This window comes from Antechinus flavipes, chromosome 2, assembly GCF_016432865.1.
Source record: "Antechinus flavipes isolate AdamAnt ecotype Samford, QLD, Australia chromosome 2, AdamAnt_v2, whole genome shotgun sequence".
Taxonomy (NCBI): Eukaryota; Metazoa; Chordata; class Mammalia; order Dasyuromorphia; family Dasyuridae; genus Antechinus; species Antechinus flavipes.
In genome coordinates, this window is record NC_067399.1 from 599,903,591 (window position 1) to 599,926,215 (window position 22,625).

A 22,625-nucleotide genomic window follows, 5' to 3' on the forward strand; every position below is an offset into this window, starting at 1 on the left:
GATCACAGTAAGTCACACACATTTGACTGAAAGGTACAGAAAATATAAGACACTGTTGTTTAGTGATTTTTTTAATAAAAAAAGTGCACTTGACTTGAGAGAATAAAACAATCTTATAGACTTGCACAATTCCTTGATAACTGTAGGATAGACACCCTTCAATTAAACAAGTAAGAGATAAAACAAGATGTATGCTTGCTGAGGATATTAGCTAACCATAAAATTTGCCTTGCACAAAATCCAAATGGAAGATTCCCTACAGATGAAGAGATTACCCCAGCAAGCAGATTCCCTCTATTAATGCAGATCAACAACTGCTCTTCAATTTTTATTCTTTCAAAGATGCCTGGGACATCAAGAAGTTGTGATTTGTGTCAGTATGTCACAGGTGAGATTTGAAACAAAGTCTTTCAGACTGTAACATCAATTCTCTATTCTTTAAGCCTTTCTGCCTCTCTATATTGATAGAGAGCATAAAATAAAATCTAACAATGAAACAATAAGACTATAAATATTCTTTAAAAATGATTTAGCCATTTTACAATCAAACTTGTAAATCTGGATAATTTGTCAGTTTCAAAGCATATGTCCAGTTGTAGTCAGTAATTGCCTGCAAGATGGTCTTCTATCTACTTATACAATGTCTTCTTCAAAGAGCCAAATAAAGTTGAAGCATGAGGATAGTTCAAAAACAAAATATTACTATTTTTTCAGTATTAAGTATTACTGAAAAGTACCACACATAAGTATTCTGTTCTATAGGAGGCTAAATAACACCTCTGCAAAACTGCTGCCTGTTCACAAGAATAAAGCCGACATTCCCCTACAAGAGGTCCAAGGCAATCTAAACACAGCTGCAATAGCTATATATAGTCAACTGAGTATTAACAGAATCTTTGTAAATATGCAATTACTTTTACTTTCCTAACAGCTGTCCACCAGCACTTCATTTTATTCAGGTTTAATAAATTTAACAAGCTGACTTCAAGATGGTCAATTAGGAACCATTTCCTCAAAAGAAAATCTCACACCAATTGATTATTTAGTTGTGATGGTTGCAACAATGTGAATGTATAGGATTGGCATAAATCTGGAAAAATTACTGAAATACAAGAAAACTGTTCAGGAAACATTTTTTTTTTTTTAAGTTTCTCTTTCACATTCTTGTTCGACAGTCTAAAGGAGATAGCTAGATGACAGTGGATTGAGCACCAGAGGACCTTAGTTCAAATATGACCTCAGACACTTAACATTTACTAGCTGTGTGATCCTGGACACTTAACCCCAACTGCCTCCTCCCCAAAACAAATAACATCTAGGTAGGTTGCATTAAATATAATTTTCTCTCTCTACCCAACATGTCTAATTTTTCTCTCTTCCCAACATATCCAACTTTACAAAAGTGTCAGTGTTTAGCTTTTAATGAGCATTTCATTTTATTGTATTCCTTTTTTTTTTTTTTGGGGGGGGGGGGTAAGGCAATTGGGGTTAAGTGATTTCCCCATTATAGTGCATTTTAAAAGGTTTTAGATATTTCAGATTTAAAAAAAAATCTGACATGTTTTTAAGTAGAGTTCCTCCATGGGGCCACCAGAATTATTTAGTGAATGAATTATAAGATTTGTTTGTAAACGTTAATTAACAAGTGCTATTAAAGTACATGAACATTTTTTTTAAATAAGCAATGAAGACATTTCCTATAAATTTTTGTTCCTCAATTGTCAATTTTCTCCAGATATTACAAGGATAGATTTTGACTTAAGTATGGTTCAATTATCTTGACTACTAAATGTTTTGGAATTTAAACAAGACATATTATTCTATTTGTTTTTTACATTGAAACAAGTCATTTCAAGAGAATACAAAACCCATTTCACACAGAGATTAAATTTTACTTTACTGACACTTTGGTTTTGTTTCATAAAAAATATGATATCTACACATAAATCCTACATATATCCTGATGATATAGAAAGAGTAACAAATGTTTGGATTTGAGGGTAGAAATAGGAAGAATAACAAATGACAATACAGAATAAGTCACCTGTCATACAGTCTAGTCTTTATTTAAAGACTTTTTTGAACTGTGATTTACAGTTTTGGCATAAATAGGCCAGTCATTTAGCCACTAACTGCCAACAGTAATAGAAATAAAGTCGTGGTATTGTAGGGAATTAATACTAGTAGATAAATTACCAGAGCAAAGAGAATGGCAGAGTAAAAACATATCACTATAAGACTCCACAGAAGTTTGACCCAAAGCTTTTTTGTGTGCCAAAGGCAATCTTCACTGATGGTTTTATGAACACTACACAAACAATCCTTAGCTTAAATTAAAATGAAAAAAGTAAAAACTCTTATGCTGAACCATTAAACATTTAAACCTGTATTAGCTTAAAAACTTAATTTAAAGAGATGAGGAAAAAGAGGCAAATGTTATGTCATTTGGAAAAACTTCATAAAACAAAAACTGCTAAAATCATTTTCATTAGTTGATAATGAAATCTTGCTCTTTATCCTTATAGGTTAAGGCCAAGGACACTTCAGTCATGTATCTATTTATAGTAATGAAACTGTATGCTAAATGATTTTATTAAAATTCTAGAACATTGTATCAATGCATACTGATGGCAATAACTAACATGATTAAATATCTAAATTGTCATTTTAAATTTATTTGGACACCTAAACTCAGAAGTAATTATTTAAAAGAAAAAAGTATTAAAAACTAGTGGATTTAACAAGCCTTTTTCATCTATATAATAAAAAGTACACTTCTTAAAACTCAGTATTGTTTAAGTTCCTAACTACAGAAACAAATGATTCTCACTTGGACATTCTCCATTTAAAATATAAAACTTTTTTTTAAAAAAAAATACTATCCCTTAGGATATTTACCTTAACTGGGTAAGTTTTATAACAGAAAAGCATAGCTGCTAACTAGTACAGCTCTTTTCTAACTCTTCCATTTCTAACTGAAATGAAAGAATTTTATTAATTTATCGATTTGGACACAAGAGTCACAACTTGACAAAACTTGAGGTCCTGTGAATTTGTAAGGAAAAACAGACTAGATTGAGTCAAATATATAAGTAAAGAAAAAGGAAAAAAATACATTACAGCAACTTTTACTTATAAAATTCCTATATTAAACTACATCTTATATACTCTGAAACATTAATTTAATTTTTAAAAATAGCAATTTGTAAGTGCAAGTTGTAACTTACTTGTCTGTTAAGTGTTATGTTCTAGTTTTGGGGCTTGTCTCAAGTGTATTCTGAAACATTTGCACCCCCTAGCTGTCACATCTAATATAGACAGAATTGCCTAGCATACATTCCTGTTCAGCTATAAATTTGAGGCAGTTTTAGTCAATTTATCTAGAAAATGATTCAGAAATAATCATCAATCTAAAACATCTTCATGATTTATCCATTTATACACAATACACAAACAGTCCAAGCTCTATACAGGTCTATCACATGCAAACGACTCATTAAGACATAAACTTTAAAAATAAGAAAGTTATAACTCAGCATACTGTAGCTCCATTTTCCAAATGGCACATTGAGTAGTCTAAAATAGGATGTTTTTTAAACAATCTTATTTAAAAAATTCCTGGGCAAAATATTTCCAGGCTTAAAAAACACCCCCAAAATTTTCAAAACACTCACTATACAACTTATAGTAACCCTAAAATACATTTTACAAGGCTCTGAACCAAGGTATTTACATACCAAAAAATATAAAGCAAAATAAAAATTTAATGGTATATTTAAATGCAGGAATGCATTAAAAATTTGTAAAATTAAAATTAAGGCTCTTTCTGAATAGTAATTTACATAACTTTACATAAGAACAAACTTTTTAAATATCACTCTTGAACATTCTTGTCAATCTACCACATTTAAGCAGTAGAACATATTAAGTATTACTTCCAACAGATTGCTAGTTCTGTTTGAACATGCTTTTAAAACGTTGTAGTTATTAAATATTTACAATGTAGTTTTCAATCTTTATGCAAAAGCCCAAGTTTGACTGCCTGACTTTAATATATAAACATATTTTCTAAAAATTTGCTTCCAAAATTAGACGCAATATATTATAATTCTAATAAGAAAAATACTTCTGAGATGTGCCTGAATGTGGACCACAAGTATCTGTTCAAATAAATCAGAATGTTCTTTTAGACTGCAACATTTTCTATGTCAAACTTCAGTTTCTTTGGGCATTCAGAAAATAATTAAATGCTCTTAAGTTACTTTTCAGGGTGTGTATTTTTTTTCTGAATTAAATTGTCTTGACTGAAATAACAGTTGATCCACCATTAAGAAAAAAAGATTCAAGATTCTTGTAGAACTTATAAGTGATTCACTGTATTTCTAGATCCCCAATTTTTCCTTTTAGAACAGTGATACAAAACAGTGAAGACAGAACAGAAAAAAATGGAATGGTAATATAAGAAGCAAAATTCATAACCCACTTCTCTGTTGCTATTATATCAAAATTTGTAGTCAGAATTGTCTTTATTGACTTTATTTTTGTTTTTGTACACAAAGAAAAATCATGTTCATATCCATCATGAACAAAAACTGAAAAAGGCAGAACTAGAAGACATGTGTGTCCTTCACCAAAGCAAAGCTGTGCTAAAGGTTCCAAACATTTCCATTTTAAAAATAAATATTTCCATTTCCCGATGTCTACGTTCCTGTCTTCAGAGTGTCACTGGAAACTGAAGCCTATCATGAATTACCCTTTTGTTTAAAGAGTCCCAGCTCACTGTGTTTGGTAACTCGCCATGCCATATCCAGCTTGGTTAGGTATTACAGGAGCAGCTTGTCCTTGGGCAGGCTGAGCACCAAATCCACCCATCCAGGCTGCAGATGGAGATTGGCTTTAAAGAAAGAAATGTTTCATTTAGAATTCATTTATAGTGAGATAGAAAAATCTAAAAGTTCGTTGGTAATAAAAAATTTCTGTAGAGCTGCATGTTTATTGTAAAAATTCTAAAGGAGATGGCTAATAAAAATAAACTTGTTCTACGTAAGTTTACAATCACATTCAAAATAGATTTAAAATGGTACAGACTTAAAGAAGGAAAAGATTATCATCTTTGGATTGCATGCCCCAGTAATTTACAAACAAAAATGGTTTAAATGGTAAAATTTCATATACACTAAAAGTTACATATCATAGTACATTTACTGCTTTGAGTATCTTTTATTATAGAATCTCAGGGTATTGCATACACACTGTAAAGTCTACAGGAAATTTTAAAAGGAAGGCTTAAGTTGTCTGAGACTCAAAAACATCCTAGCAACTCAGTACCCAAAGGTGGAACAGGCTGTGTCAAGGTCTCAGGAGATAATGGCCTCCTGCCCTAGAGGTTTAAAAACAAACAAACAAACAAACAAAAAAAAAAAAAAAAAAAAACAGACCCTTATCGGCTTTAAGGTGAGAGAGATGGGGAAGAAATTCCCATCCAAATGCAATTTGGAACTAGTGGTTCCTTCAAATTCTGAGATTCTGTGATATGAAAAAAGCCCAAGGTAATATCAGGAACTCACCCATGGAAACAAAAGAAAACCATAAGTGTCATATATTCTATTTGGTATCAGATAAATTTTCCTATTTATTCCATTACAAAGTAAAATCTCACTTTAGAACTACAAAAATTTGAGAAATTAACATGCAAAAATATCTAATAAAATAAAGGCACTGTGCTACCTTATGGCTTATAGATTATATCATTATACAAGTGAAACCACTTGAATTTATGAGAATATACACCAAGCTAACTACATACGACATTATTCTAACCACGGCTAATAGGCTCAAAGCTAACAAAAACCTCCAAAAGATTCTTATATGACTAAACTGTAATCCTTGAGAATTCAGAAGCAGCTGGAATATAGTGTGAAGACCACCACAATGTAAAGACATTGGTGACATTTACTTTAACTCTTTTTTACTGACCCTGACTAAACAGTGAATAATATAAAATCTATATGAATAACTTTTGTTTGGCACTATTTTAAAATGTATTAAGTATAACTAGAGAAAAAGCAACATGCCAAATCATTCACCACTTATGGATTAGGAGAAAACACTCTAGAGCAATAAGGATAAAAAAAAATTCCCTGTTTAAAATACATTCCTATAAAAGGCTCTAATGTGTTCATTTTTACTTCTTATTTAATCAACCAGCAACTCATAAAAGTCAGTATAAACTCCATGGAGAATATTAAAAAAATATGAAGTGATAACTTACTCAACTCCAAATCCTTGCTGATTCCATGCTTGCCCATACATTCCATAGGATGGCACTTGCCATCCATTAGCCATATATTGTCCATATTGTTGTGGATTTCCATATACCTGACTCCACTGGCCCCATTGACTATAATCAACCTAGGAAAATAAATATCTTTGATGAAAAATAAGAAACAAGTCTCATTCAGGATTTTGTGAGAAGAAAGAAGAGAAAGAACATAATGAGTGAAGACCTTCATTATAAGGCATTGCTGTTATGCAAATTTTTAAAGGTGACACCTGTGTAGAGGCACTAAGACAACTTCAAGTTTATTCTCTTCTAATAACATTTAAAGACATTTAAAAGTATTACAATTCTTTAGGTTTTTCATCATAAAGTTCATCATAAACTCTTAAATGAAACAGTGTGAAACTGTTTTGAACATGAACCCAATTACCTGTTGGAAGTTTTTAGTCATATCAGGAGATTCTTTACCCCAATAACACTTAACTACATGTCCTTCAATTGTCGTACCATTTACTGAAACAATGGCATGGGCAGCACTTTCATGTGTTGAAAATCTAAGAGATGAAAAACCAATATGTTAAAATTTTTATTTTACGGCACACAGTTGCAAGATTTTGTTTGTTGTAGATTTCAATTTGGATATGTATGGTTTTTTTTTTAACTTTGCACAATGAAGCATGCATGCAAAATGATAGCTTACAGATACAGTTCCTTACTTCTAAGAGGTAAATCCTATGAGCCTATGAAAAGATTTGCAATGCAAAAGAATACTAGCATATGGCATGTTGATATGGTGCCAACCAAAAACAATTCAAAGGAATGAATCAACATTTTCTTAAAGCAACAAAAATGGCTATATATGGCAACCTTACCTGACAAATGAATAACCCTTTTCAGGAAAAACTCTTATTTCCATAATTTGTCCAAACGGTGAAAATGTCTGTCTCATGAGCTGATCTATAAGAACCAAATCAAACCAAACAAAAAAGACAAAAACCCCCATAACATTTAAAGCAGATTTGTACCATGAAATGGTGTCACACCATGAAATGATGTCAATGGTACAGAAATACCCACTAAAATAAGAGAAGGAAATAGATCCTACCTGTTAACCCAGAAGCAATTCCTCCACAGTAAACAGTACAATTTTTTGGACTTGACTGATTTACCACATCTTCAAATCTCAACTGTTTAGTGTTGTCTTTTTACAGAAAGAAGAATGGAAGTTTAGGTTATATTAGTTGTAAAGCACTACAAAATTCAGCTTTTGAGAAATACATCTTATCTAAACAAAGCACTATTTTGAATTGTTATGTCAGTGTGCAAAAATGAACACAATAATTCTATAAAAATAGAAAAGAGAGGAAGGTATGATTCTTCCTCTATATAATTATATCACCTCACCTATTAATTCTAATCAAATTAATTTTACATTATTCTTAAGACTACATGCTCAAAACAAACCCCATTATTCTCTGGAGATAGTAAATTTAGGATAAAACCTAGAATTATAAAATTATTATGAGTTGATTGTTATTACTGAGAATGCTAAGACATGATGCTATGCGGAAGTCAAAAAACAGACTCCAATTAAATCTTTCATACTCTCTAACATCTTAATAACAGTAATTGTCTTACTTTCTTGTGTACTTTTAGGAGCTGGTGGTTTACGTGTTGCCCAATTGGTCCGGATTTGACGACCTCCCAGCCACTGACCTCCCATATGTACAATTGCATTTTCTGCATCCTATAAATCCAAAAAGAAGAAAATAATAATAAAAATGCTGAGAAAATTAAAACAATTACTAGAAAGATAATTACCAGTTATTATTATGAGGAACTGAAATTTTGGAGTTGCCAGGATTTAAGAAATCACATCAGTAAGTTTTAATTCACAGAGTATCCTAAACAAGTCATAGTTACAATCTGGTAAACAATAACATCAAGGTTAATTTCAACTCAAGTGATTCAAAAAATTTTTACTTACCAATTTCAAATCACTGAACTGGTAATCAAGGAATAGTTTATTCTTAAAGTAAAAACAAAAACAAAACAAACCCTGATCCAAGAAATTTTTAAAGTGTTACTCCAGAATCATTAAAATAAATTTTTCCCTATCATAAACTTAAAGTTGGATGTTTCTGTGAATAAAACTGCATATTTAAAAATAGGTTTTTAATGTAATTTTGATTTCAAGATGTAATGATACCATCTTAACATAGAATTATATTGTATCAATCAATGCATTATGACATTTAGTAACTTATGCAACATAATTAAAATGCTTCAAAGAATCTGTCATTAGTCACAGAGTTTATTTAGTCAAAATCAAGCATAATGGAATCCAACTTTTGTCTCTATTTCAGTACAAAGATTCTAATGAAATGCAAAGATTCTAATTTCCTAAAGCAAAAGTTTTAACAATTAAAAAAAATTTTTATTTCTAAAAAATCAATGTTAGTTTTTGGTTTAAGTGTCTCTATTTATATTTTACAGTTAATATAAATGTCTAGCATCAGATTATTTGAGTATTTTTGAAATAAAAAGACCACACAATCTTTTTAATTTTTCATTCAAATATTCTAGTATAACTTTAAAGTCCCAGTTGCAAAAAGAGATATTAGATGGGAAGTGGAAAGAATAAAGAAGTGTTACTTATAAAGCAGAGATAGCAACATTATTCAAGAAAATATGAAAAAGATAAATTTTTATTATCCTAATGTCAGGGCACCACTAATACCACTCAAGTGTAGTTATTATTTCAGTGAATGTTGCTATAGCCAAATTTCTGTTCTAAAACTAGCATACAAAGTACCTATTTTACCAAACTAACATTAAAAAACATTTTTCCCCTTATATTTACTAACAAATAGCACATTCTTATATTCAAATTCATGGAAAAAGAATGAGGCTAGTATATTAAAAATAAACAAATAAAAAACACTTATCACACACAATAAATATTTAAGCTAATAGAAATTTCTACCAGAAATGAACAAAAGCAGTTAGATGTTACTTACCAGTTTGTTATAAAATGATACAAAACCATAGCCTTTTGATTTTCCAGTTGCCATATCTTTAACTACTCGTGCATCCCTGTGAAAAGAAGCACAACTAAATGAGGGAAATAATAATTACTTTCAAAATAAAAACTAAAAGGAACCACACACACTGAATTGTGAGCATATTTTTATATAAATTTCCAGTTAACCCTAATTAACTATAGCCATTCCTGAACTCTCCCTATTGCTTCTTTACCTGTTAGAAAAAAGCAGTAGGACAAAAACATGTAATAAACATGCAACCTATCAAATACAGCCTGTTCTTTCTAAAACTAAATGCTCAAACTTGAAGATTAAAGGGAACAATAGTTTCCTTTTCTAATATTCTACTAACTACAGTCTTCTAAGGTTTACTGTTCTATAAATTACTTTAACAATGCTAACTACTTTACCATGCAATCTCTAAATAGTTAAATGTCTTCTGCCTAGTGATACAAAATATATGAAATATTAAAAAATTGAAAAAGAGGAAAAAAATAGGAATTAAAAAGGCATACATGGCCTGTTAACAGATTTCTTTATTTTTCTTGGTCAATTCTCTACCATCATTTTGGAGTTTGGGCAGCTGTAAATTTTGAAAAATTGACATTTTCAGAAATTTAAGAAAGGAGAATAAAAAACTAACAACAATGCTAAGCACACCAGTACGAAAACAACAAATTTACACAGAAATTTTTAGTGAGTAAGTTAAAATGATTGGAAATATAGAACTGCACTGAATATAGAATGTTAAAATGTAAATACTAAAATATGTATATATAAATAATGTATAATAAGAATAAATAGAAAATGAGAAAAAAAATCTACAACTGAGTTCCAGTGTGCACAGTTCCTTGCAGTTAGCCTTCAAGATCCTGTCCATTCTTATGAGCAATTCTGCAAAATAACCAGAATGCTATTACTTTTAATTGTGACTTGGACTTTAGAAAAACTGCAGGTCTCAGGTATAAATAAAGATTGAGAAACAGCAACCTGTATTATTCTTTTTATACTGATTTTTAAAAATAGTATTACTTACCACACTTAAGAGATTTAAAAGCAAAGCAAACATCAAAAATAGAAGATTAACAATTAAATATTTCGGTCCATTAAAATTAAATATACAGAACAACAAAAACTGTAGAGAAATGAACATTGTTGTTCTTAGCTGAATTATATTCCTGTAAAGCAGTATTAAATGTTCGTTAATTTAAATCTGTAGAAAATAAATCTACAAAATATCCTGCTTTTAAACAGCAAGACAAGGTATACTTTTAACATTTGCAAAAATTTTAATTTTCTAATACATTTGATCACAGAGTATATTGTGAACTTTGCTCTACAGCATGCGTTAGAAAAAGATCAAATGGCATTTTCCCATTTCTAACATAATCATGCATTACCAACAAGAACATTTATTCATATTTCAAAATACCTTTGACTCAGACATTTTAATACTAACAAAATTATTAGTGACTAAAATCATAAAAAGACAACATATTTTACATTTAAGCAAAAATAATCTCTCCAAATTCACAAATTCATAATATAAAACATTCTAAAATTTTACTTTACTATTACCCCCCCCTCCCAAAGCATTCATAACACAATCTAAATCACAGTTCCTTTTGTTTTTTAACTAACATATTTTTAAAACACTTACAAAATCTTGGACCTTAAGTTAGCATTTACTTATATATCAAATATATTTCTTTAAAATAGACGTAGAAAATAATTTCATTTATAAACACATTACGCAAAGAATTAGTTGAAAACAAGTCTCAAGAACATTAAACTATCATTATTTGCAGTTAAAATAATATAACATAAAACAATGCTAACTAGGAAAAGAAAAACCTTAATTCTGAAATAAATCGATCTAAAAACAACTTTCCTGGCACTACTGAGTGAGAGGTATTGATAATAATACTTACGATATTTTACCAAAAGGAGCAAATGCTGATTTGATATCTTCTGTTGTTATTTCTGGACTTAAATCTCCAACAAATACATGGAAGTGATCTGGAATCGAAGCATTTTATGATAAAAACACTCATGAACTTAATTAGTAGATCTCAGATTTGGAGAAATTTTGATTAAATTGGGATTTATAAAAATGTTACCATATTGATCCCTGAGGTATACAATAAGAGCTGCTATATACTTACTAGAGGTATCTTTTTTCTGGCTACTTGGTGTTGTTGCCCAGTTTACTTTGACCTCCTAAAAATAAAGATTGCATTTAATACAATTAGTCATTTCACTGTGGTCACTAACCTACTTTTAATTTGGAAGGTTTTTTTTTTTTTTTTAAATGAAGTATCAGACTGAATAAAACAAAAACAAATTATGACTTAGGAGCTCTCTAGATTTGAACAGTCACCAAAAATGAACACAAACCAAAAGTAATTAGCATGCAAAGAAATGTGTGTGGGGTTACTTTTAAAATGTACAAAATGGTCTTCAAACTTACCTTTCCCAAAATTTTTCTCCCATTCATAGCCGCTAATGCAGCAGCTGCATCTCTGTGTTCATAAAATTCCACAAAGCAATATGGGTCATTGCTTGTATGCTGCAAAACAGAAAATCCAACAGAAGAGTTGACCCTTCTGCTATCGGGTTGCTGAGAAGAAAATCCAGGAAAAAACATTACTGATAGCTAGGAATTTTAAGTGAGACTGCAAATAGCTAATGAAGCCTAACATTTTAAAAGATAAACTTTAAACAGTATGGTATTCATAAAGAACACTGAAAAGGCTTATAACAGCATGACTATATACAATTTTGTAACTTCCAAATAATTTAATTTTATATCAAAAATTATTTCTGATAATTTTGTTGCTAATAACATAAAAATAGTGTTCTTTATTAAAATTACTAGTACATACCAAAGTGCTTGAACATTTATCATTGGTGTTACTTAAAAATAGTGGACCAATGATTAACAGGTAATCAACCACAACGTAATTAATGAGAAATATATAAAATTCAACTTCTACAAATGAACTATTTCTGAGATTTTCTATTTTACCAATAATTTTCAAAACATAAAATTGGGCACACCAAATCTGAAATGACACTGAATCAGATGTAGTAAGGCAGTGTTGAATACTGGAAAAAGGTGGAGTCAGAGAGACTCCAATTCTAGTCCCAGGTCCACCACTAATTTTCAGGGTGTCTTTGAGCAAGTCATTTTGCTTCCCTACTTCTCAGTTTCCTCATCTGTAAAATCAGGGATTTGGACTAGATGATCTCTAAGAGTTCTTCCAACTCCAAAAGTTAGACCAAAAAAGAACCTGAAAATTAGAATAGAAGGGTGAAGATCACTAATTACTGATGCTTCTCTCCCCTATGTATATTTGAAATGGATGAGTTATACTTATGCATTACACCCTTGCATCTTCTGGAGTTTCGTGAATAGAGGGGGAAAAAAATATAGGATAATAAAAGCATAAAGCCAAGTCTTTTTCTCTTTTTTACATTTCTGATCAGCACTACAGGAAATTTACTATAGTACTGGTAAACTAGATTACATGATTTTTCTTTTTTTTGTAAAAGGAAATTATAAAGAAAAAGAAACAACATAGGAGGCCTACTGAAACAATTTTTCTAAGATTGAGCCTTCCTAGAATTCCACAAATCTAGTGTTTCATAAATCCTCCCCCCCCCAAAGAAATTGAGGTCTATCTACCAATTTTGAATTTGATCTCAGCAATCAAATTTTCTGAAAATGCAAATAAACAACATTTAAGGAAATGCCTACCATTACACATTGTAAATTTTAAAAATTGTTACAAAACTATTTTGCAAAATTAGATTCTAAGTTAATTTATAATTGTACACATATATATAATAAACATAAGAATCAAAACTCCCCCTAATCATTATCAAAGTCACTGAATTAGTGCACATATTTATTTCTAGATGAAGTGGAAGGGACCAAAACACCATAAGATTTTTGACCACAACCGCTTTCTTGTGCTTGTAAAAATTTCAGTAAAATCATGTAAAAATGGGACTCTTAATTCTCTAACCTGTCACACAAAATCCTATTGTTGGAATAATGTCAACATTATTCTTACTTGTAGAAACTGAGAGAAAAGAATTTAAATCTCAAATCAAATTCAAATGAGATAATTAACAAATATTAATAATATTTATAAAAAAGGAAAGCTAATTGACATAAAAAGCTAAAATTCTATGGGCGCTATGTACTCCTTGCACTCTTTCCAAAATCTGCTAGTATACTTCTTTCATTTCCTAGTACTATGAAATACCAGAGTTATCTATCAGATTATTAACTGTAAAAAAAAATATAGTAGCCCATTTCTGAAAAGTTTTGGGAAAAAAAAAAAGTCTCTATTACTTATTAGCTAAAAAAAAGAAAAAAATTGCTCTAGGCTTTTGAAAGTAAAAGCATTAGGCTATTTGCAAATACCTAGCTAATTTCGTGTTTATTTAGTGTCTATAAAGTGTGTCAGGTTCTCTAAGGTAAGCATTCTAAGGCACTAACATTTTCAATAATTTTTACTGTATTATGCTAAATTGTTTTTTTTAAGATAAATTATACCCAACAAGAAAAATTGGTTCAAATTCATTTTGCAATGTATAGTACCTTCTCAAAAATAACAAGATTTTAACAGAAAAATAAGATTTTTCAAGCTTTAAAATAAAACTACTTCAAAAGTGAAATAAATTACTAGTTGTTCAAGGATCTTTGGATTCTTCTACTTCTACAGCTCTACAACTTTAAAAGGCATCACTAAGTAACACTTGAAACAACAATAGAGAATTGTTTCCCTTACACTTGTTAGTGATATCATCCATTATTGTTAGATGATGGAAGTTGCAAATTTAGAAGACAAAAGGAAATTTAGAATTATACAACTTAACCTATATACATCCAAATGAATACATAAGAGAATTTAGACATTTTAAAAGAATATTAACAAAGAAAGAAGGAAGGAAATACTGTTTATAGGCTTTGTTCAGATATTTTCCTGGTAATCGCTTTCAAACCTATGATAAGATTTAAATTTTAAAAGTGTAGCCCTACCAAGTTGGTCATTATTAATTAGTTTACTAAACTTTCATTAGATACACTGTATAATATTAAGTATATTACAATTTCATGTGACTGCATACACTAGGACTTTTTAGCTTCAAATTTTCACTTAACATTTTTACTTTCAGATAATTTCACTCAAGTTTTCATCATAAGCAGATACAGTATCAAGAATACCCTTTCATATTCAGCATTTTGTAAAAACAATTATAGAGTATGGAACGTGATTTTAAATGAAACTTATTTGAACTCATTTTGACAAAAGGATCTAAGTAATACAACCAATGCAACAAAACTTCAAACTCCTTCTGACAAAGCCCTTATTTCAAGAGCTTACAGCAAAAATCCTGATTCATCAACACACACATCATTGCATTTTTAAAATTAAATGCTATGATAGTTGATGTCACATTTTATTGGGAAGATCTTACCTCTGTTATCATTTTACAGCTTTTACATGGTCCAATTTGACTGAATAATTGAAGAATAAGGACTTCTGTCACATCCCTGGAGAGATTACCTACATAGCTACACAAGAGGGGGAAAAAAAAACATTTTCACAAATATATCTTCTTATTTGCCACTGACAAGCTTTTAGGTAATTTAAGATATATCAGTATCTTGATAAAATCTTTCCATTTCTTAATGTTGCGATTTATCCTACGAATAAAACGTGAACATCTGCTTTTTTATAAGCACCACAATATTTTCTGTCACTGAAGTAGTTTTTGGGAACTCCAAGAGCAATTTTAAGTTGTGGTCTTATAGTTTATGTAACTAAAATTATTTCAATTCTTTTTCATCTGCAGAACAGGCTCTTTATTTTCATAAAATATTTGAGAGGGGAAAGGCAAATGTCCCAAATTAAGATCTTTATCACAGATAATAACTCAAATAGTTACCTGAATTATAAATACCAACCTCCAATAATTAAGATGTTAATAGGCCAAAAAGGGAACAAGTTATAAGGTGGGTCTATTTTAATGCCTAAAACAACATTTTGGGAGAATTTCAATATAAGTATATAAATATATACATAGACATATACACATATGTACACATGTCTTTTTAAAAGATATTCAATGTCACTGGAGACTTATGGGGATAAAAAAAATGAAATTGAATTTGGAAAAGAAATGTTAGATTTTTTAATTAACTTAATTTTGTATTTAACTAGATTAAAATTTTTATGAATTAAATTAATTTTTAAAAGTTACTATATATTTTTATATAGCCACTTCACTTTTATTTATCTAGCTATACTTTGCATCAAAATCCTTATTAAAATTGTTAGTTTTGAATAAAGTAAATTTGAACATTAATATTCCTAATATCAAATATATACCTTTTCTGGGAATGGGAGTGGGTAACTTGGAGGGAGAGAGAAGTAACTGGGGGAGAGGGAAGATCCTAGGAGATTCAGAGAAACAAAAAGGTAAACCTAATATACCCTCTGTTATGGATTTTTAAAACTGCTTTATCACCAGAATTTATAAGTCGTCTAGAATTCATTTACAGGGTAAAAATGACTATCGTTTCCTAAAAAACAAAGAACTCAAATGTAAACAGTATCCTTCAATCATATAAATAAAACAATACAAATAAAATATTAGCAGGCTTTATTTTTGCTTTCTGGAAGAAACTATATAAATTCCATTGTCATTATAACATATAACATCTGAGAAATTAAACAAGTTTCTAGATAAAAATGAGTCCTACAAACATAATAATTAGATAGTTTTAAACCATCTAAATTTCTTTGAAATACTGAACTCAAGAAGAGAAAATGACATAGGACAAAATAAATGTAAAATTGTAAAAATCTGATCAAGAGAATAAATAATAATTTTTAGTTGTATTAAAAACTTTACAGTAGAAACTATTAACATACTGTTCAGAAAAGGCCACAAAAAAATCAAGTTATATTTAAATGACATGTTTCTAATAATAAATTTCATACAAAATTTTTCCAAAACTGATTGCTCAAACAAAACCAGCAACAAACTTTACTTGATGTCCCATGCACTATTTTTCAAATACAACAAAGTCACTATTCTAATAGAAGACCACATGTTGTACTGCTTTTTTTTCTAGCAAGTAATGTAATGGATTTATGAATTATCCCTATCCATTTGCTTGGAACCAGTATTTATTTGTGAGTTCCCTATAGTTAGGGACCACAGTTTTTTTCTGTGCAAAGTTATGGGGGCTGTACTGCAACTGAACTCTGAATAAAACAAATCTTTATTTAATCAAATTAACGTTGAATTTTTAAGTTAAAAAATGAGACTAGATCCTTGTAATGGTTAAAATTAAATAGGTTCTATTACTTTCACTTGAGACTACTTTGTAATTAATACAGAAGGATATGTATTAAAGAACTATGTTAAAGTATTAAAAATTCTAAGGAACTACATAAAACTTTTTAAATTTAATATTTAGGAAAAGATATGGTAATTAATATTAGCTTCAAGAAGCTATAAAGTTATTCTAGGTCCACTTCTTTTTCTAGATCATTTGGCACTTAATCCCAAAATGGAAACTTTATTTCTCAATATACATGTATTGTAAAATACATGAATATATATAATAACAGGTTTTAAAGAATTCCCTAAATGGACAATTAGATAAGTGTGTCCATTTTTAGCAATGAGACAGCACTAAATTATGATTTTCAGATCAGTTCTTGTTATCTCAGAATAGAACATAATTTATAATGTAGACAACTGATAAATGTTTCTATATCAGATTTCTCAGCTTTACATCTAGCCTTCTACTCCCAAAGGCCTCATATTTTGTGTGGAAAAATTAACTCCCTAGTCTTTATGTTGCACATAAATGTTAGCAGTGAACTTTTAGTTTCAAAAAAGTCACCATTAAAATCATTCCTAGGACATTAACATCGTAATGTTAAGAGAGTCCCAATATGGTCTCCTAAATTTTAATAAAATCTGATTGTCAGTTTTTATCTATCACAGCATACCCTTTAAAAAGTCACATCAGTCATATATTATAAAGTGTTTAAAAAAAAATAAAGGTGGGCTATTTGTGTTGTATTACTATTTATTAAAATAAACCTGTACTGTATTCTCTGATTTTACATTATCACAAATTAAATTTTTCCTAGAAAATACTACAGTACCATTCTAAGACATTTGTAATAGTCAGCTCTCTAAATCACTTGCACTTAAAAAATATACTGTATAATGGGAAAGGCAAGCTACCCTTTTCCTTAATGCCACAAAATACAGTTGTCTGGGTGTTTCCCCAGCTCTTATGCTGATTATGTGAAATATTTATTGGGAAAAAAAAATCTAAAATACTGGAAAGATTCAACATTGTAAATCCTTGCATTTGATGGGAAATTATGCATTGTGCATATGAAAAATTTATAGGAATTCCAAAACAAGTCAATACAAGGGTACACCTGATAATCAGACTGCAAGAAAAAAGGAAGGGCATACCTTAGAGCACTATTTTCTCTTCTAAGGGCAGGAACTGTAGAAATTGAAAGTATTAAACTGAAAAAGATATTTTTTTTATCTCTAATATCAGTGTTAAAATCCAGTTCAAAAGCTGAAGCAAAGTTGTTTAACATTAAGACTCTACATTATCAAACTACCTATATCTGTACAGTTGATGGTACCTATTTTAAAACATTATTTTATGGGAATAGATGGTGGTCAATGTTGTTAGCAACTGAATGCAAAGGTTATGGAAAGACAAAAGACTGAACAATAAAAGAAAAACTTCTCCTTTGTTCTTACCAAATAACCAGAGATCATAAAAAGAGTATCCTTATGTAGATCCTTCATATGTCAATTACTCAAAAGTTTCATTTCAGACTTGCTTCCATACACTAGATATAACTATTTTATTTGGGAGAAAGAGAGTGCTGCAGTGAGCATACTATGTTATAGGTTTTGAAATAGTGACTAGTATACACAATACATTTAATAGAATTGGTTTGATAATATAACCAAATCTTTGAAAACATGAGGTTCTGAAATAGGCTCCTAAGACATTTTTTCCTATTAATAACACTGCATGTAGATTTTCAGACTCTTAATTTATTCCTAGTTATGAGGAAGAGTCAAAATAAAGCTTCCTATTTTTCTATATTTATCACTGATTCAATTAATGAAGTATTTTTCTAAATCCTAATTCTTTTAGAATCTGGCACCTTAGGCAAATGGCAAAATAAGCTAATATAGTAAATAGAGCCTCCCCTATCATAATGAAACTTATTCCACATAGATTCAGCAGGCATATAATACACCAAAATTTTTCTCTCTTCCCTGTAAAAAGCTATATTTATTTAGTATTAGCCTGGATAATGCAGTCTTATGAGACAGGTGTCAATCATGTTTCCATACCAATTATAAAGCAGTTTCCTTTTATCCTATATGGAAAGTTACCTACTATTTATTAAACAAAAATTAATGTCAGATGAAAACAATAAACATCAAAGATAATAAGCATTTCATGTAGAGTATGGCAAATATAACACTATTCTCAGAAATGCAATCCTATACCACTTTAAGCACTGCAAAATAAATAAATAATACTGTAGGTAATTAATATTTAAAAACCTACCTATTAGCTAACACCACATTGTTTTCTGAAGATAGAACCATATGTCTTAGCTTGTGTGTGTCTGTAGGGAAAAAACCTCACTAGTAACACACAGGCATGTCAGGATAACAGAGAAGTTTTGGTTAGAGTACATGATTAAAAGCATACTAACTGCTTGAAAACTTATTCCATAGATCACATGATCAAAGTAATTATGGCAAATAGCCAGATACAGTACCTAACATTAATTCTTTTGATATCTTCAAACTTTATCACTTGTGCCTGAAAATATCTTTTTAAGGAAAACCTCAGAAGGTACTTCAAGGAAAAAAAAAAAATCAAACCCATTCTTTTTTTTTCCTGATATAATACAAATCTAGACTTATTTTATCTTATTTTTTATTAGTGACTTCTATGATAGTATTAAATAGAAAAATGAAATGCATCCTATATGAAATAAGGTAAATAGTTCTATGAGAACAATTTGGATTTTTTGCTAGCTATATTGATTCAATGAAAGATATGTAATCAATATAAAACAGAGCAGAAAATACATAAAAGACATTGTATAAGGCATAGAAGGGAAGGAGGATGAAGTGTGAATAGAGTCAAAGAAAAAGGGAGACAGGGTAGTCAAACATGAAGTGATGAATAAAGGTATGGACAGAGTTTACAGGATTTACTTATGTGTGTGTGTGTGTGTGTGTGTGTGTGTGTGTGTGTGTATACACATATATACACACAGATGTATACACTTACACACACTCATATCACATTTGTACATACCTGTAAACAGATCCATGTTTAGATGAATGTCAGAGCATAAGATGAGGAGAAGAGATGGAAGAGAGGGGTAGAAATAGATGATATAAAAGAGGTTAGCATATTAGGTCTGACAAATAAAGTCTAATGAGACTTGTGGAAGTAAAAATGTGATGCTGTCAATATATTATATGGGATGATTCAATGAAATCCCAGTAATAATGCTCTTTCATTCTAGAGGAAAACATTTTTTGGTCTAAATAGTAATTGGCAACTGTATCATTTAAGAAACTGTTATTTTCTTCAGCACCTGTTATGATATAATAACATTTCAGATTTTAGACACAATGTAACTTCTACCTTGTTAAAGAAATCCCGGCTAGGAGTTAAACTAAATTCTTCCCTATACATCAAGTCAAAGTACACCTCACTAACTAAACATTAGAACTTGGCTTCAAATTTTACGATTGTTACAGTTCTCTTTCTTAAAAGGGAAGACCAAATAGGAAAGACAACACAAAATGTTAATACAAAATTTTCACCAAATGGGGCCTTTCATTTGTATATTCTGTATGCGTAAGTGGGCCCTCATTCTAAAAATCTAAGATGGAAAATAACTTCTGAAAAGATGGTGAAACAGTAATGGAAACAGTTAAGTAAAACACTGTTCACAAGAAATTAAATAGTAAAAAAGGAAATAATTTCCAAATTAAAGTATATTACTGGGCCACTTACTTTTTTGGTTAGGGTAAACCAATAGGAAGCCAAATGTTCAACTTGCTTGTATAAGCATCTTACCCCCACTTCAAAGAAAGCAATTTTTCCACAAGATCATTTGGTCTATTAACAGGGACAAGTAAAGTAAACTTACTTTACTTTACTTTAAATTTAACTCAAATCAGAAGTGCAAAGCAGAAAGCTAAGAAAATAAAAGATACCCAACAAAAACAAAAGATAAAAATTATATTCCCTTTCATAAATATTCAGAATAAACCAACACAAAAGTTAGAAGAGAGAAAGAAAGGAATGCCACAACTACAGGGAAAGGAATACAAATGCTGAGTCATCACTTCAGAAAGGAGACAATAAAATTAAGTCATTTTAAAGAAGAATCATTCATCCGCTGGCGTTTACGTGTAAGAAGCAATAGCAAAACAAAAGAAAACACCAGAGCATCAAATTAAAACTCCGAAGAGGCGTCCTCTTCGTCCCTCTCTGAAAACTTGGGGGTGACACAGATTACAAGTGCCCGTAGAAGGGCGAGCAGAGTTCAACAAGTGGCTATCCATCTGGAAGAGGCGGCTTTCCAAGGGAATGGCAGAGAAAGGACAGGATGCTGCTGGGGAGACAAGTGCACAGAAACGAGGTGACACCTCGAGTTGAGAGGTGCCACCAGAGGGCGAGGTGGGACAGGAGCGGAGGGAGAAGGCGCAGTGATTGACACACGAGGTTCCGAATTTGGGGTGCAGGGGATGGAAGGGAATGAGACAGATGCTCCGCTAACTAGCCTCGTGCACCCGGCTCCGGGACCCTCTCACCCTTTCCCTCCCCGCCTTCCACCCAAACCCTGAAGCCAGACCCTCCTCCCCAGGTCCCCCAGTTTTGACTCTTTTACTCCTCTGACCCCTGAACCCTAAAGTGGAGAGGAAAACAAGGAGCGGTGAGTGCTCTGACTGCCTCATCCTCTCGGATATTGGGACAAGGGATGCAGATAAGGGGAAGGGGCAGCAGGCTCCGGGATGCGGTGGGAGTGGGAAGGTGGAGGAGGCGGCGGCGGAGGAAGAATGTGTACGTGTCCGCCTCAGCTAGAGGCCGCCGCCCCGGCCCGGTCTTGCCCCCCGCCCCTCCGGCCCCTGGGACCCAGGCCGCACGGCCTCCAGCATCCCTGCCTGCTCGGGTACTCACAGGGTCCGGGGCTGCCCGTCGTCCTCCATCGCGGTGGGTGAGACGGAGAGATCCCGGGACCGGGGGGCAAGGGGGAGGGGGCAGGGGGAGGGGAAGAGGGCAGGAGCGGGGGAGGGAAGGGGGCGGGGTGGGGGAGGAAGGGGGGAGGGGGGCGACGGGCTCTGGCGGGGGACAGAGGAGAAGGCGCCGAACCCTGTTCTCGGACTCTCGCTCTCCCCCCAGCCCGCTCCGGACGCTGCGCTCAAAGCAGGAGGAGCAGGAGGAGGAGGAGGAGGAGGAGGAAGAGGAGGAGGAGGAGGAAGAGAAGGAGGATGGACAAAATGGCCGCCGCCACCAGCCAGGCAGGAAACTAGGCAGTGCGCAGGCGCGGCCCGCCCGCTCGCAGCTTTAACCTAAGATACCGAGGGCAGCGCGCCGGGGCAAAAGGGGTGTTTGAGGTGAGGGAGAAGATCGGGAGGCTGGAGAAGCTCTGTGCTCAGTTACACCTGATACAGTGTTCCCGCTGGATTCGCCGGCTGGTCCACTCAGCCCGCCCAAGAAGGAAGCGACGGAAAGGGTACTACAGGGTAGCTGAGATCTCTGGGAATTGTGGTCCTAGACACTAGCAAAGGAACGCGTTCTTCCCGGAGACTTCTGGGAATTGCAGTCCTGACTCTCTGACCAACGCGATCGCCGTGGAGTGACGTGAAGAAGGGCTTTCTGGGTAGGGTAGTCGCACGTCAGGACCAGAGTCCGACAGGAAGTAGTAGTCCCTGGAGGACGCGACGTGGAAAGACGAGGAAATAAAAGTAGGAGAGGAGCTGTTCAGAAAGTACACTACAGATCCCAGAATGCCGTGTGTCACTTCTTCAAGCTTCTTGAGAGCCGCCTTTGGCAGAGCGCCCGGAAGGGCGGAGCATCCCATGGGCGGTATCTGGGGCGGAGTTTCCGCTCTCTCCTCCCCTCATCTCCATGGAGTTTCTAAAGCCGTTGAGTCGCCAGACTTCGCGCTGCGGCA

General features: G+C 32.3%; 1 protein-coding gene across 7 annotated transcripts; it reads right to left on the reverse strand.

Annotated features, from left to right (window-relative positions):
* Nucleotides 1-2,040: 2,040 nt before the first annotated feature.
* On the reverse strand, nt 2,041-22,207 carry TIAL1 (TIA1 cytotoxic granule associated RNA binding protein like 1). Of its 7 annotated transcripts, none has more exons than XM_051981539.1 (13): nt 21,629-21,653; nt 18,983-19,043; nt 14,818-14,914; nt 11,795-11,944; nt 11,490-11,544; nt 11,256-11,343; nt 9,301-9,376; nt 7,919-8,027; nt 7,386-7,481; nt 7,153-7,237; nt 6,711-6,834; nt 6,272-6,411; nt 2,041-4,894 (listed from the first exon to the last, which is right to left on the reverse strand). In XM_051981539.1, exons 2-13 carry the CDS (start codon nt 19,021-19,023, stop codon nt 4,777-4,779), a joined length of 1,179 nt encoding a protein of 392 aa, XP_051837499.1. In that variant the 5' UTR covers nt 19,024-19,043; nt 21,629-21,653; the 3' UTR covers nt 2,041-4,776. The 7 variants fall into 7 exon arrangements, with proteins under 7 accessions (XP_051837499.1, XP_051837501.1, XP_051837500.1 ...); XM_051981541.1 differs by having other exon boundaries at nt 11,795-11,893; nt 21,629-21,648; XM_051981540.1 differs by lacking the exon at nt 18,983-19,043 and having other exon boundaries at nt 21,629-22,207.
* Nucleotides 22,208-22,625: the final 418 nt, after the last annotated feature.